General features: G+C 29.9%; 1 protein-coding gene across 1 annotated transcript; it reads right to left on the reverse strand.

The window, feature by feature from the left end:
• Positions 1–434: 434 nt before the first annotated feature.
• On the reverse strand, positions 435–1,091 carry LOC139426560 (uncharacterized). The gene has a single exon (XM_071185840.1). It carries the CDS (start codon positions 1,089–1,091, stop codon positions 435–437), a length of 657 nt encoding a protein of 218 aa, XP_071041941.1.
• Between the last annotated feature and the right edge of the window lie 17,463 nt (positions 1,092–18,554).

Genomic DNA, 18,554 nt, shown 5'->3' on the forward strand with positions numbered 1-18,554 from the left:
ATCATTAGCATATGCAAGTAGTTGTACCGATCCAGTAAAAATGTGACCACTGATATTGATGTTTGAATCACGAATAACTATCTCAAGTGCACTATTAAAAAGAAGACAGGAGAGAGAATTTCCTTGTCGAACATCTGTGAATGTGTCAAGATTTTCTGACAGAGACGCCAGAAACTTTATCTTACACTTTGCATCTTTCAATGTAAGTCTCGTTAATTTAATGAGTTTTGAAAGTATTTTAAAAGTATTCATTGCTTCAAAAAGATCATTTCTATTGATACTATCAAAAGCAGCCTTGAAATCAATAAAAAGATTATGTATTTCACTATTAAATTTCATTGATTTCTCTAACATCCGGCGGAGACAAAATATCTGATCTTTAGTTGATTTTCCAGCACGGAATCCACATTGATAATTTCCTATTTGTGAATCAATCAATGTGGTAACAGCCTGAGATATGAAATTCTAGATAGAATTTTATAAGTTATACAAAGAAGACTAATGCCACGATGGTTGGCACAGGTCATAGGATCTCCTTTCTTGTGAATTGGGTACAAAATGCTAATATTCCAATCCGTTGGCATAATCTCAGAGAGCCAAATGTCAGTAATAAGTACAAATAAATGTCTCAATAAGATAGGTTCACAATTTTTTAGTAGTTTTGCTGATATGAAATCATGTTCCGAAGCCTTCTTATTCTTTAAGTTTTTAATTGCAGCCCTGATCTCTTCAATAGTTGGAGCCTCAACATCGATGTCATTTATGAATTCAGGTGCAATTATTTCAGCATCCTCCCAATTTTCATTAAAAAGCTCCTTAAAATGTTCATGCCATCTTTTTAAAATGTCTTGCTTATCACTAATAATTTCACCAAATTTGTTTTTGCATAGACCAGACGTCTGTTTAAAGTCCAATCGACTGCGGTTGATTTTCCAATAGAATGCTCTGCATTCATTTATGGATCTCAGATGTTCAACATCTTTAAGCAATTCTTCATCAAAGACCCTTTTCATTTGCCGAAAGAGTTTCTTCACCTCTTTTCTGCGTCTATGGTACTCCTCTGCAGTATTTCTTGTGTGTGCTTGTATCATACGTTTATATGCAACATTCTTTTTATCATCAGCAATGGCCAAATCAATATCATATCAAACTTAACCTGTTTCTTAGTTACTTTACCAATCACGGTATTGGCAGCGTTACAGATACTGCTTTCATGCATTTCCATTTATTTCCCACAGTACCATCATAATTTTTTAAATTCAACTGTTCCTTTACTTTTTCGCAATATTCAAGCCTTATCCTTTCATTTTTAAGTTTATCACAGTCATATTCTCTCAAAGTCTCTCCTTTAAACTTTTTTGCTTTTGATAATCTTGATCTGACTTTGGCAATAATCAAAAAGTGATCTGAATCCACATTAGCACCACGATAAGTTCTCACATCCATCAAGTCTGAGTAATGTCTTGCGTCAATTAGTACGTGAGCAATTTGATTGGCATAAGTGCCACATGGGGCACGCCAGGTAGCTTTATGAATATTTTTATGTGGAAGAGACTTGCTTCCTATAATCATATTATGTGAAGCATCAAAATCAATTAATTTGCGTCCATTATTAGTGATTGCATCATGTAAGCTAAATCCGCCAGTTACAAATTTAAATTCTCTTTCTCTACCTACTTTAGCATTTAGATCTCCCAAAATAATTTTTATATCACATTTTGGACAACTCTAGTAAATTTTGTCTAAATTTTCATAGAAATTTCCTTTTCTTCCTCTGTTTTATCCACAGTTGGTGCATAAGAACAGATAATACTGAAATTAAAGAACTTTCCCTTAATTCTGAGCTTACACAATCTCGGAGAGATTGCCTTAAAATCCAAAATCAGGTGTCGTATTCCTTTGCTTACGATAAAGCCAATGCCCTTAATGTGTTTTTTGGGGTGACAACTGTAAATAAACAGTATGATTCTTTATATTCAATGTTCCATTGGCAATCCATCTAACCTCCTAAATGGCAATCAAATCAATATTGTATTGTTCCATCTGTTCTAGCAGCAAATGCAAAGCCTTGGCTCTATAGAGAGACAGAACATTCCAGCTTCCAATTCTCAAATCCAAATTTCGTTTTCCAAATCATTTCCATAAAGTTATTCGGGATTTTTCTTTTAAGGATTTCGTAACACGAAATCTTTACAGGATAGAGGTGTCAACCCTATGCCCAACCCCTAACTAGGAGGACCAGTACCCTGATATATTCCCCAGAAACAAGGTGACCGTATACCTCCAGACACTAGGTACCCATTTTAGTGACCTTTTACGACATGCATGAGCTGCATTGGGACAATTCTTTCACACCCGGTTACTACACGGGTGAAATAATATTTCCACATTACTAAAATTTATCATAATCATAATAAATTTTAAATTGCTCGAAAATGTGTATAAGGTTGGATATAAAGAATTGAAAAATGATAGCGATTTTTTCTTGGAATAAAACCGACATGACTTAAACTATCATTGACAAAAAAATCTTCTAATCGAAGTGTATCTTATTTGTGCTTTGTATTCATAATTTTTATAAAAGCAATTATTTGATGTTACATAAATATTTCAGTTTATAGTGATTATTTATGGTTTATATAGTGATTTAAAATAATCATTATAATACTGAACAAATATTTCCAACTCCTGCAGGATTGTATATTCAACAGCTTTGGACTAATTTATACAAAATACCTTAAGACAAGTTTTAAATTATTGGATTTTTGGTAATCCAATATAAAGTACCCATTTAAAATAAGCCCTGATTTATAATAAACATTTTTAAAAGTTTTTACAACAACAATCAGATAGTTTACAACAATAAGATAGATTTTGAGTGCGATAAACTAACTTTCAGAAACAATTGTTAAAGTGACTTTTTATTCCTCAACAATGAATAGTTTCAGTTATAATACGGGAAATTCAACAATGAAAAACACCAAGAAATAGTTGATTTTTGGAAATTTAATCATTCTAATTTTTGAGCTTGTGAGTTATACACATAACGTTTGAGCTTAAATTTCTAGAGCTTTTCTAAAAACTGAAAAGATGTTTGGTTTCATAAGAAACTGGTTGATGATGTTGGGATTTTGTAAACGTAAGCATTAAAAGTTATTAAAATATTTAAAATTCGAATTTTCAATAATTTTATACTAATCATCTTATTCAGCTAGCATAACATACTGAATATTTAAAAAATGTTAAAAAAGAAAAGAATTATGTTGTTAATATGCATTTAAATACTACTCAATTTTTATTTGTGTCTTTTAAATGTCTTTTAAAACTATAAAACCTACATTTGCAAAAAAAATATATTTGTTAACATGTAACTTATGAAGATTAATATTTATTAGTATTAGTATTAATATTTACTTTATTTGAGAGCTTAGTTACTTTTTTATTACTAAATGTTTCAAACCTGCTATTTATAATATTGCAGATAATTTATTTCGGCCATTTTCATTTGCTTAAAAATTTTTCTCATAAAAAAATTCAAATATAAATCTCTTCGTAATAAAAATTCAAAATTTGCATAACTAGTCCTGATAATTTAAAAAAACTGCTAACATAAACATTACTACAAAAGCTTCAAAATTTATTGCAATTTTCTTTTAAACTATTTTTGGCATAAGTACGTTTTTATTAGTATGCGAGAGAACAGTTTTTCCATAAAAAAAATTTATAACTTATTCCAATTCTTCTATAAGCGAAAAAATATATTTAAATAATTAGGAATTAAACTAACTAAGCTCAAAGATTTAAAATTAGGAGCTTTAGTTTCTAGACTTGTTCTGAAAATTTATAAAATGCTTTGTTTCCTTGAAAACTGAAGAAAAATATTCTGATTTTGTAAATGTAGGTCTTCAAAATCTTTTAATTTCATCTGTAAAATAAATGTTTCTTAATTAACTTCTTGAACAACTAAAATTTAAAAGAGGCATAAACTTGCTTAAAGTCCTAATATGATTTATATTATGTTTTTTAAATGACATTCATATATTTTACTAATATATGCCTTTTTTGAAACATTGAAATCTATGTTTGATAATGTTTAACTAGGATGATATTACTTATAACTATGAGGGAAAAAATTCATTGTGAAACGGTTCCCGGTTAACCATTGTACCCAGTTAACAGGTTAATATTAGGAATTGTAAGCATTTTTTTTCTTTTCACATGATAAAAAAAGCATTCCAATTAGTTAATAAGAAATATCTAACACAGCTTTTACTTTAAAAATTAATTAGAACAAGAATAAAGTTATTTTATCCCTTATTTTTATTGCATACACACAGTATTTTTTAGATGTTTAAATTCAAATTTTCATTCTGCTCTTTGCATTTATTTTTTCACAAATATATACATTTTGGTGTGAAACTTTGTCTATTTTTACAGATAAAGCTTATCAAAATGCCTACAAATTTTCAATAGTAGAATACAAGATGCTCCAAAAGCTTAGAAATTTTTTTTAACGATAACTAATTGTTAATGGAGGTATTTTATCTCTTAACTAAATATATGTTCCAAACTTTAATAGAATTTGTTTGAAAATAACTCCTTTCGTATGCATACAATGATGATTGTCCGTTAGAAATAGAATATTCAACTTTCTCGACGCGGTTATTTTTCACAAATAAGCTCTTTTCTATATTGAAAATTTTCTATTTTCCAACATAAAAAGTATCAAAATTTCTTAAGGGTTTTCTATAATAGTGGAATAAAAGTTCCAATTCATTTTTATTCAGAGTATCTAATCTTTTTTTATTCATTGAGCTATGCATGTATTTACAATTTTAGTATAAAGTCCGATTTTTAATTAGTAATTTAATAGTAAAATTTATAAACTCATTGCTATAATACTATTCATAGAGTGATTTTCTAAAATGAAACACAGAAATTTCAAATTTATTATATTTTATGAATTAATTTCTTAAAACATCATTCAGTTTCTCCTAACTTATTTATACGAAACAAACATAAAAAAATCTCATAGACTCACTTTATTCGCTATAGGAGAATTTATTAAGAACCACTTATTTCAATTAAATATATTCAAGAATGTTTTTAATATTTTTCTGCTTATAAAGATTTCGTCTTTATTACTCGAAACAGTCTCATAATGCATTGGAAATTTAAATAACTTAACATTTCGTTACTCACACATAATATATATATTATTAGGTAAAGATTAATTTCTGCCAATATTACTGACACAAAATTCTTTATTAATATTAATTTATAAAGAAATTTAGGTTTATTCTTCAAAACTTATTGCACTTTATTGGCATTTTTTACAACATATTCTGACATGTTTGCATAAACGTAAGAATAATTCTGTGGATTAGAATAAGTAAACGGAAATACCAGTCTAAAAGTCCAAATGAAGATATATTATACTATGTGCTTTGTATATATGAAGCATAGCAACGAGAATAGAGTGAGAAAAAAAAGATACAGAAATGGACAATTATGTATTTGTTGTCCATTTCTTTACCTTTATTTTCAACATTTTTTTATATTCGACTGCATAAATAAATTCATAATTAACATACGGGATGCTGTGAAAAAAATGATTTATNTCAAATGAAGATATGTTATACTATGTGCTTTGTATGAATGAAGCAAAGCAACGAGAATACAAGGTACAGTATAAGGTAGAGTACAAGGTACAGAAATGGACAATTCTTTATTTGTTGTCCATTCCTTTACCTTTATTTGTGCTTTATTTTAGTTGTTTTTTTCATATTCGACTGTAAAAATAAATTCATAATTGGGTGCTGTGAAAAATTTTTTAAAAGCATGTTTAAAAAATCGTTAAAGATCCTTTTTTGATGAATTCAAAATAGGAATATTTGACAATATTATGCATTGGCGCTATTTTTGCAGCTTTTTCAGTAATTAAGCAAAATTCGTATGTTAGTCCGTAAGACAAATTCATTATATTATGAATGAATATTAATGGAAGGTTAATTCTTATCATTGTAATATTAAATAAACATTGTAATATATTATAGTACAATTTCGAAAGTATTCGCCAATTTTCGAAAGTTTTCGCCAAATGCAAAACTTAAAATTTTTTTATAAATAAATTTTTTTCTCATAGAAAACTGTAGCTTGTTTCAGGCTCATATTATTTGGATCCAATTCTAATTGCTTATGTCGCATATCTTCCGAAAATAGCTCTAATCGAATAAATAATACTAATTACTTTAGAAAAATTCACTTTGGCATAGTTTTGATGATTGAGTTAAATATATATTTTTCTCTCCAGTGTAAAAAATCATTCCCTAATACTTTCACCAAAACATATATACACTAATAATATTAACAAAAATGACTTCTTTGCCCATCACACGCGTGGTCTTACGAAATTTCAAACTAAATTAATAATTATGATGAATAATTTAATGAAACGTTGACGTTTTATCAGAAATGTGTTATATTCTTTATTTGGTTATTGTTTTTTTACAGCCAACAAGAGAAATAAAAAGGCGAGTATTGATGTCGCCACGAGTGACCAACTGTATTTTGACGAATGGAGGGCTAGACTTCGCAGTCAAGCTCTGAAGTATTTTGTGGAAGAAAGTAGTCGGGGTGATGATGGATTCAAATTTGAAGTTCAGTTTGGTCATGAGTGCAGGGCTCGTGAATCTATTCAATTCCGCAGCCTTCCAAACATCCACATTTGGTTCGAATCTTCAGAAGAGATTCTGACAAGTGAAGCTTTTATGTCGGATGAGGATTCGAAGTGTGAATCTGGAGTTGAAATGAATGAGGAATCATATGATGAAGACGAGCTATATAAATTGACGCAGACCGATTTCATATTTCGGGAATATAAACGTATTAAACGACTTTACAGAGGCTCGTCATATGAATCATTGGCAGAAGATGATTTGGTTGATAAAAATTATGAAGGATGTGATTCCTCAAATGGTTTTGAAAAAGTAGATGGCCATTGCTCTTCACAATCAATCGATGAAATGGCTCATAATGCCGTTGATAATTTGGAGGCAAAAACGAGGTATTTTAAAATTTCTTGAGTACTTCAAAAGCATAAATAATATGCTGCGAATGCCTTAACTCTAATGAAAACTATTTTTCACAAAGTTAACCAAGTCTTAACTCCCATCTACCTGAGTAAATTTTCATGATAAATTCAGAATGAATATGCAAAATAATGTTTTATAAATATTTTTTAATAAAAGCTAGAATTAAGACTCGTAGATATAAAATACTCTCTGCATGGTCCTCAATAAAACATGTATTCTTCTTCCCCATTCTCCGTCATCAAATCCCAAAAAGAATATTTTAAAATTTAGCTGAATTTAGAAATTTTACTTTTAAAAAATGAAAAATATTTTTAAAGTGCTTTTTGTAATTCTCTTTTTTTATTTTTTTTATTGATTTTTCTATTTGGTTTTTGTAAAACATGATCAAGATAGATTTTTATATAAGCAAAACATATTTTTTTTTTAAATTTGCAAAAATACACATTGTTTTCTCGTTTTGAATACGCAATTTTTTTTGCACAAAACATATGCACAGTCCTTACAGTAATCACCGATCTTGATACATTTTTAAATTATTTGCCACGCATTATGTTAATTAAATATTTACATCCATGGTCACGAATAAGCAATTAAGCAAACAAGAGCCATAAATTCTTACATCCCCACAGAGAGGGCTGGAACTGAAATTTTCAAAACTGGTTTGTTTGCTGGATGAAGCACAGAGGTATTCCGAAAATTACAGACTTACAGTCTCTCTTTACTTTCCGCTAATCAAACAAGTTTTGACTGTAATTTCAGTATCACCTTCTACAGTAAAGAGTTTTAAGTTTTTGGACAGGCTTTTGTTTCTTCCTCGCTTTAATTTTTAATCGTGCATATCATTTCTAAATTCATATTATTATTCTTTATCGGCACTTCCGCTATGTTGATTGCAATGGAGCAGTTTTTCGCAGGATTGTTACTTATTTTCAAGCGTCTATTTTAAAAACTCAAAAATTAAGATAGATCAAAATACGAAATAAAACAATACGAAAGTATTAAGCTAAATTAAGTTGCAATCATTCAATTCAGTACCAAAGTATTTAAATGAGATCATTTGTTGAATTGTACTATCAGTTGTTTTAATAACATCTGATTAATTGTTTTTCACTTACATCTGACAAATTGTTTTGATGTTATCATCGCTTGAATTTGAGGTCGCTTCATTTGTTAAAAAAAAACTATGAGACAGGTAGAAAGACGGGAATAGAAAAATATCCTAGAAAGATAATAATTTTTTTTATTTTATTGAACATAAATCAAGATAATAATCATATTAATTTAATATTGTACTCAAATGATATTCAAAAATTGTTTTTACGAATCTAAAATAACGAAGAAACGAAATTAGAATAATTATTAAAAATTACATACTGCTGTCTTACTGCAAAACGATATTTCAGTTGTCGAAGTACAGTCTCAGTTTTTAAAACTCTTATGAATTATAATAAATGCATTTCTGTATTAGTGATAAAATGTATTGCAAATCAAATTTCTTAGGGAAAAAATTTATAATACACATTTCTTTTTCAGCATGGCCAGTGACATAGTGAAAGAAATTGATGATAAATTGGAACAAGTTCAGATCGTGAAAAAGAACACCAAGAAGTATAACATTCGATCTTTTTTCAAAAACTTGTTTAAGAGGATGAAAAAATCAAAGAAAAAGGGCCAGTAGTGAATTTCTTAAGGAACTGTGATTTCCTAGATGTCGAATTTTGGACTCGGATTATGGATTTTCCGATCAGTTTACGGATTATATTTGAATTATTTGCTTGGAAGATTGTTATAAATAAGTGTTACGAATTAGACCAATCTCCGCATCTAATTATGTACTGTTTAGAGAGTTTGGCAATTTCTTCGAAGCATTGTTATGTTGGAATTAGTAACAGCTGCAATTCCTCTTATTTTACGATGCATACTGATTATTGCTAACATACATCTTATTTAAAAAAAAATCTGTATAAGTGTTTTGCAATTTTTGGTTAAATAAACATGTTTCGAAGATCACGTTATGTATTATTTAATTTTAGAATAAGAAACAGCATTTTGAATGGATAGAAACACAATAAAAGTTGATCAAATATTTCCACCGTAACACAGAGATACAACTGCTCCTAATTATTATAAAAAATGGTAAAGTATCAAAATCTCTTAAAATTAAATTAATCTTTTAAATATCTTTTAAATTAATTTCTTAATATTGAAACTTATTAATAAACGTAGAGTTTCGTTATACGATTTAATTTTTCCCATTTTTTACGCCATAACTGGAACTAAGTAGCGTTTTATATCAACTTTTGAAATAACTTTGAAGACTGGTTTAAAAATATTTTAAAGTGACATCTAGGAAGCCAAGAATAATGTATTAAAACTTGACTCTTGCTACTTTGAGAAAAATTCCGGATCAAATTTTTTTATAAATTTAAGGCACTTAGGGAATATCAGTTGATCAAATACCCCCCCCACGCTGCAACATAGAGATACAACTGTTCCTAATTATTATAAAAAATGGTAGAGTATTAAAATCTCTTAAAATTAAATTAATCCTTAAAATTAATGTTTAAAATTAATTTCTTAAAATTAATTAAGCAATGATAGAGTTTCGTTAATTTAATCTTGCCCTTATATTACGAGATAACAGAATAGCCTTTTATATTAATTTTTGAAATAATTTTAAAGACTGGGAGGGAAATAACTTAAAATAACATCTAAGAAGCCAAGAATAATGTATTAAAACATGACTCTTGCTACTCCGTAAAAAATTCCGGAACAAATTACGACTTAAATTTACGGCACTTTGGGTGCATCATTCGTAAAATCCATATTACCGTAAATTCCTTTTTACTATAAATTTTACAGTAATGTTTTTTTAATTAGAGTTATAAAGGGATTTGGCGGTAAATATTACTGTATAAATGACGGTTTGTAAGATTTTTTGTTCTGCAACATGTTCCGGTAAAAATCAATGCTACGGTAAAATGCGGAATTTGATCCATAATATCCGTAATATTTTTTACTTAACTATTTTTAACTGACAAAAAATCCAATATATTATTAGTATTATTGACAGACGAGTAAAGTAGACTATCCTCTACTAGAAGAAAAAAATAAATACCTTATTTTAAATGTTATTATATTAGTTATTAACAATTTTTGACAGTCGTGCACTTGTTACAATTGTCCCCCCTTACGGGGTCAATTGTAACAGTTCATAAATTCAACTAAAACATGGTTAATTATACATATTATCATAGTTGTGATATATTTTTTTATTGATCAAAATAGTTGTGATATTTTAGGAGTAAAAATAATACTGAGCAGAGACCTAAAGGGTAAAACTTTAAGGGGTTAAAAATTTCAATTTATGCTGTGAAAGGTGACAAATAAAATAATGCACATGCAACATAATATAAATGATATAGGAAACTATTGGTGGTTCTTAAAGAGTTAAGTAATAGTTTGTAAACATAAGATTATTTATTTTCAGCTGTTGCGATTGTCCCTTTACTTATTGTTACAATCGTCCCCAAGACGCCATTTCAGCTTCATTTGTTAAAAACAATGCTAGTTAATTAACAAAATTAATTTTTTTTTACTGAAATGTTCATTAAGGTGTCCACTTACGTATTTGGTTATTAATTTTTATTTGTTTAAACAAAATTACTTTGTTACAATATAATATTCTAATACCAAAAAAGTACTTACGTAGCGTAAAAATATCTTTAGTTATGTAACTCTTTCAAAAGTACATAAAAATGGTTGTCAGCAAGGATGTACATGTAGATTTATTAAATACACCTTGCGCCACCTAGGAACCAAATCTAGAACCCGATACTCGAAATTTTTGCTCTGTTACAATCGTACCCTGTTACAATTGGCCCCACTCTCCCCTACTATTTTTTTCTTTTACGGTGAGAGTTGCTTTGAAAGGTTATTGTGATTATGCTTTAAGTATTAGTGAGAAAAAATATGAAAATCAGATGCTTAAATCGTTTATGTAATATAAGTTTGAAACAATAAATAGTGAATTAGTGAGAAAAAATAGGAAAATCAGATGCTTAAATCGCTTATGTAATATAAATTTGAAACAATAAATAGTGAATTAGTGAGAAAAAATATGAAAATCAAGATGCTTGAATCGTTTATGTAATGTAAATTTGAATCAATAAAACGAAAAAATTTAAACAGTAAATTGAAATAATTTACTTTACACTATAAACAGCTATCACGATTTGTCTTTACTAAAAGGAAGTATAAATTATATTTAATGAATGGGTATTTTATGCATGATTCTGAAACGATGCTTTTTTTCTATCGAATAAAAGAAATACATAACTGTAAACTAATATTCACTCGTTTTAATAATTTACCATTTTAATTGCAAAAAGTTTTTAATTAAATAAAGGCTTTTAATTAAATTTACAAAAACTAACAGATTAAAGCATATAGTTAAAAAATTATGATTGCTTTCCTTAAATACATATCTGAAAAGTACTCATTAAATCTTCCTTAAATTATCTATCTGAAAAGTACTTCCTCAAATCATGCACTGAGCATGAAAACAAAAAAGCAAGGTGAAAACTATAATATAGTTAAATTTACCATTTCCTAGATCTGTAGGGGCATTTAAGAAATTCGATAATTTTCGCTGAAAACCTTTGATCACGACTATGCTAAAATTAGCAATAAAATATGGTGTTATAAAACGTGATTAAATTTGGTAAAAGTGGTAACGTTTGGTAGTTTCATCATAAAACCTTAAAGGATGACATAAAAACATTTATTCGTTAGAATTTCCTTTTCTGTTTTTAATATTTTTTTTAAATATGTAGAAATTAAAACTATTATTTTGAAAAACAGCTTTTTGGTGAACCGTTACCATATGGACTGATATTATGTTGTTGTTTTTTTACCAGAAATGTCATTATCATACATTCCGGTATTATACCATTTCTTTTCCTCTGTGTACTGTGGTCATTTCCTTTTAAAATCAAAATTCACGTTTTAAGTGTTGTCTCTATTTCAAGCGAGGAGATGTTTCTCTTCTTACTCCCTCGCTGAAATGAACTCTGCGTCCGAGGAGTTGGAGCCAAGTGACAATTCCTGGTAAACGAACTACACTTAAGCTGCACTTAAGCTATTGACTCCATTTAAGAATGAGTTTAGAAGACTCAATGCCTCAAACCGATTATGCACTGTCCTTACATCATCACCAGAAATGATTTTCACCTTGGTCAAAACTGCAAGACTCTGGTCAAAAATTATGTTTGATGTTGCAAGAGTTAAAAATTAGATTGAGAAAGCTGCATTTGAAATATTGGTTATATTTTAGAGTGGGATTCAGAAGGCGTGATGTATAATCCAATTAAAAGCTCAGTCTTTATCAAATTACTGGAAATGATAACTACAAACATATTCATCTAGAGCCGTGTTAGCTCGGAGGCGATAGAGCGTTCGACTTCCAACTGGTTCGAATCCCAGCAATGTCTGGTCGATACGAATTCCGCACCTGGGTCGGTACGAGCTAGCAGAAAGTATCCTCGGTGGTAGACTGATCATAAGTTCCCTTATAACCAGGCTAACCATCGGAGATTTTGGTGGTTTTCCTCTCCATGCAACGCAAAAGCGGGTTAGCTCCATCAGAAAGCTCTCCGCGAAGGCAAATTTCTCTCAATACTCGATCTAGGAGTACCCTTGTTTTCTAGATTAGGTTCAAAATTAAAAATCTACGGGGAGTTGAACATTGTTAGTAATAAATCAAGAATTGGGTCGATTGTTCAACTGCTGTTATAAAATAAAATAGTTTTACCTTGGTCAAAATCACGAGTTCTGACAATAGAAAATCGAGTTGCCAAGAGCACCGCTTGTTTTGATTTTTATTGTAAAAGTATTACTAGTATATTACCAGTATATTGATGGGTGTCCGCCCATGAGATTTAAAAACTCAATATGATTTCAGAGAAAAGCGTTTATTATTTTACCTTTTAGGTTTTATTTAACGGCTATAAAATATCGGCCAAATAGGGTCTAGATTGGATAGATAACATTTTAAAATATCTGGTCAATCGAACAATTTTGTGTAAGATTTACATTGGCTGAATAACTCCTATAAAACATCGATTGAGTCGGACACTTCTATATCGAACCGACATAGGCTTAATAACGGCTATAAAATATCGGGTGAACTTAACAAATCTGTATCAGGCCGATATTGGCGAAATAAGGGCATTAAAATATTGGATGAATCGAGCTATTATATATAGGGCCCATATTGGCTGTACAACAGCTTTAAGATATCTGGTGAATCGTATAAATCTATATATGGCCTATATTGGCTGAATATCGGCTGTAAAATATCGGTTGTATGGAACAATTTCTAAATCGGTTCAATATTGGCCGAATAATAGCCCTTTAAAACCTTGTTGAGCCGAGATTCGTGAATATTTGCCCAAAGAGTTCCCAAATTAATCTGCTACTAGGAAAGACATATTTTTTACAAGAAAAATAAACTATTCGTAACTTAGCTACCGCTAATCCAACAAATAGAACATCCTAATTAATACAAAATAGGTATGAAAATCTAGCAGCATTTACGCATTTTGCGTAAAATTTAATTTTTACATTTAAAGGGAAATTTATGTGTCCTACTTATTTTGAGGATTTCCAAATTTAATTTATGTATTTATAGCACCACTACAGATGAATTATATTTATATAAGTGCATGGTAATTACTGTGTCTTTTTTAAATATAAACAACTAGAAATGCAAGTTATATTGGTAGTCCGGTTGTGTCTATTTTTGCTATTTAATAAATCATTAGCATATTTGTGGTCAGTCTTTCGAACAATTAAGATTCAGTCCCAGAACGTTTAGATCCGATAATTAGATGAAAAGTTATTCAGGGTGCTCCATTTTTTAGCACACTGTGCATACCTACAGCGCGCAAAATAAAAAGCACCCTGAATAACTTTCGTTCCAATTACGTAATTTATCTGAATAAACATGCATTATTTTACATATTTGGATTCCGGTTTCTCATAATAAGGAGGAAAGGGATAAAAAAAAATTCAGAACAGCTAATTCATTAATTGGGGGCTAGGAAGCTATTTATATTTGGTGACAGACCCAAAAAATGGATGAGAAATATTGCTTCCGCCGGCAAAGAAAATTAAAATGACCATAAGCTAATTCAAAAGAGCCTAACCTAGTAAGGAAAGCAATACCTAATTATTCTCCGTCGTTAAGCAACCAAGTTGGGAAAGTAGAAAAAATTAAAATAAAACTTGAGGGGGCTTTTTCTTTCCAAAATTTTATGATACATAGCTGGAAGAGGTCTAATAATAGTAATTTCATACTAAATGCAAATATACATAACTTATTATAATTTCATACAAAATTATGCATAATAAATTACAGATTATTTTTTAAACTTTGATGGAGTCTTCTAGGCAAGGAAGTTTAAAGAGACACAAAATAATACCCTGAAAAAATGTAGAGGGCCTGGAAAAAAAATTATAAATACAATGCACCTTCACAAGAATTTATATAATTTGGTATACTTCTTCTTTAGATATTTAAAAAAATTTAGGAATTTTAAGAGGCATTTTAAAATTAATCAAATATATTAGTTTTCGGATTTACTAAAATTCATTGTCTATAAAATCGCTTCATTCTGCTAAATATTTAAGTTACACGGTTTCCATTAGGTAAAAATAATTTCTATACATTTTTAAATTCTTATTTTCGCAAATCCCCTTAAATCCAAATATCTTGTCCCGAAGTGGACAGATCATAAGGACATGGTTCCCAGTTGAACACCGAAGTCAAGCATCACTGGCTGCGACCAGTAAGCTGGTAGGTAACCACTTTGATCTGTCTGCGTAGGGACCGAGGGTGCGCGATATCGGTTCTCGTTCAGCTGTTCTTCCGTAAAGTAAGCAACTTCGCACGCAGGTCGTCGGGATACCAAACTAGGGGAGCCATCCCCTCTGCAGAGGATCAAAACTGCGATGGCATGTCTTCCGATCATCCTAAGGATGTTTCTCCGACCGTCGCCAATGGCCGATTGTGCAGCTCTAGTGCGACGCAAATAACCTCTTAGATGCTCAGACTTTCTATATTTGCTGTTGATCGTTCAGCAAGTTTGAGTTTTGATAGACAAATAGGCGTTCATGTGAAAAAATTGAATTATCAAAAATCGCAATTATTTATTTCATTTACATCAATGACGTTTGACTTTCATCATCAGATTAAATGCATGTGCTAGGGTTTCTAAAAAATCCATTTAAGAAAAAGAGATAATGCGTTGGAAAAATCCATTTAATCTGAATTTATTCACTTCTTTTCATCAGTCTCTAATAATTTACAGACAACTAGATGCATAATATAAATCGGCAAAAATAAAATTACATAATTAAAACCTAGGAAGGAAAGTTACTTCAGAAAAATTAAAATGAGAAAAAATTATAAAATTGGCAACAACAACAAAAATTTATAATCCAACTATATTAACCGCAATGAATTTTACAATTCTGGCTTCATATGCGCGACTTTCCAAATCTCTAAATAATTTTAAATTTAACAGTTAAATCAAAACGCTTAGATTTTTTTTCGATGAAAATAATTGCGCGGCGGTATCATCATCGATATAAATAAATTATTTTGTCAATGAAATAAAACTGTAATAGGTTACATAAGTCAATGACTAAAACAATGATGAAATAAAATTAATCACAGAGAATTTTGAAGTTGTTTATTTAAGCCTAAAAATTAAATAACATATTTGAACTGTAAAATCTCATCTAACATAAAAATGTGAATAATCAAATGTAGTATATGAATGTAATCTAAATCTGATCTAAACTAAAATTAAAGTACTAAATTTGCTTCTTTGATAAAAAATTTTTGTTTTTATAATACTTCTTTTTTTTTCCTTTTTATTCTTATTTGTTTTTTTTCTTCCGAGACACGAGACAGTTTTCAACAAGGGACAATTTTCTTTTTCACTTTTTTTGTAGCGTTTTCATTATATGATTTTTTTTATAGATTTTAGCTGGTGCACAAAATACATTTTCTTTCTCTACTAACACGCGGTGACAATTTTCTTCGCATTCGCGACCAAAACTCAAAGCATTCGATGTCTTTTTAAACTTCTTCAATCCTTACCACTCCTGATGTTTCTTACTGAAGTTTCTTCAATCTCAACAAGCATTCAAGATGTTTCCTTAATCTGTACCAGTTTGAATTCTCCATTCCTGATGTTTTCCCAATCTAAACGAGTCTTATTTCTCAATTGATGATGAATCAATCCTGATGTTTCTTTCTGAGGTTTCTTCAATCTCAATGAGTCTCCTTTATCCATTCAAGATGTTTCCTTAATCTGTACCAATTATAATCCTCTACTCCTGATGTTTCACTAATCTCGACGAGTCTTATTTCTCAATTCATACTGTACAAGTCCTGATCTTTTTTCTGATGAGTTTTCAATCTCAATGAGTTTTACTCATCTCTACATGATTTTCCTTCCTGATGTTCTCTTTTCCTGATGTTCTCATTTCCTGATGTTCTCTTTTCCTGATGTTCTCTTTTCCTGATGTTCTCTTTTTCTTGATGTTTTTCCTATCTGAACGAGACTTATTTATACATTCCTGATGTTTCTTTAATCTAAACGAGTCTTAATTATCTATCCATGATGTTCCAGTTCTGATGCTTCTTCTGATGTTACTTCCATCTCCACGAATCTTGTTAATCTAAGCCTGATGTTCCTTCAAACTGTGTCAGTTTTAAATCTCTATTCCTGATATTTAATGTTTCCTTCTGATATTTGTCAGTCAAGTTGAGCTAAATAATTTATCATTACACTAGCGAATGATTTGATGTCGAAAATTTGGGTAAACAAGATCAAGTTCTATTTAGAAATCCCGGTAATATTGTAGCTTTTCTGGTGTTTTTTTCTTCTAATTACAAAACCTTTCTTTTTAAAAGGTAAATAAATACCTTAAAACATAGGTAAAGATATACCTAAATCTGTTGGTCCTATGAAATTCTACTATGTAAATACTATGAAGAAGTCAGGTACATTACTACCTGATACATCAAAAAGCTAGGTAATAAATACCTATAAAATTAAATTTGAGTTTTTTTATGCTGTCATGGAATATCAGTGCTTCGCTTTGTTTTTTTAAAGGCACTTGACTCAATTTATTATATTTCTCTTCAAACCTCTCCTTTTTCTTCTCTTTATCTCTTCTTTTTCTTCAAAATCTCTTCTTTTAATCCAATTCACTTCAAATCATCCATTTACTTGTTTTCTTCTCTTCTAATACTTTCTTTCAAACATTCCATTTTCTCTTTAAATTTTCCGTCTTCTCTAAATTCAATTTATCTCCAAACCTCATTGATGTTATTCACTTTCTTTTCCTTTTCATCATCTCTTCTCTCAAATACCAATTTCTTTCCTCTCTCTTCAAATAACTTATTTCTTCTTTGATGTTGCACTCTTAACACGTTTTTAGCCAAAGCAGGTTTCAGCTCAGTCGTTGGTTCACAGCATGTTCTTGCGCACACATTGCTTTTAAATTCAAACACATAAAATTAAATATAGCCAGAAAAAGAACGAATGATTGATTGCGGTTTCAATCATTAATTTTGTTTGGTTTTGAATCGAAAACAATTTGTTAAAAATTTCAACTTTCTTCTCAGACATTTTTTTCTTTTATTTTCTATATCCTTTATATCTTGCATGTCGGTTATTTCTACAATTGGAACTGATTGAATGTGAACACTTGATGGGTTCTCTTTTTTCCTTTTTGCTATTTCTGCATCTGCCTGTCTTGCTTTTGTTACAACTTCGAAATAAAACTCAAGGTTTTCTGTCGATCCAAAATCTCGAAATATTTCATCTCTGTATTTCCAATTGTCCACGCTAGATGTTCCATTGTGGAATTCAGCACTTTCCACCCCTGATTCTTGGTAGATTAGATAATCGGGAGAACTGCTGAAAATTTCCTTTGATGTTACGGTATCCACGTCAGCATTTTCCTCCTTTGTTTCTTCGTAGGGTGGTAAGTTGGAAGAACTGCTGAGGATTTCATTCGATGTTACATTTTCAAAGTCTGCACTTTCCTCTCCGCATTCTTGGCAGGATGGTAAAAACGAGGAACTGCTGGAGATTTTGTTCGATGCTACAATTTTTAAGTCTGCACTTTCCTCTTTGGATTGACAGGGTGGTAAAATTGAGGAACTGCTGAAGATTTCGTCTGATGTTTCAAGTTGAATGTTGGAATTTTCATACCTTGATTCTTGGTGGGACAGAAAATAAGGAACACTACTTGAGATTTGTTTTGATGTTACACTGTTATTGTCATCATTTTCTACTTCTGAGTAAAGTGGTAAATTGAGGGAGCTACTGGATATCTTCTTTGCTGTTACTATTCGAATGACAGCACTTTCCTCCT

The sequence above is a fragment of the Parasteatoda tepidariorum genome, chromosome 9 (genome assembly GCF_043381705.1).
Source record: "Parasteatoda tepidariorum isolate YZ-2023 chromosome 9, CAS_Ptep_4.0, whole genome shotgun sequence".
In the NCBI taxonomy this organism is placed as follows: Eukaryota; Metazoa; Arthropoda; class Arachnida; order Araneae; family Theridiidae; genus Parasteatoda; species Parasteatoda tepidariorum.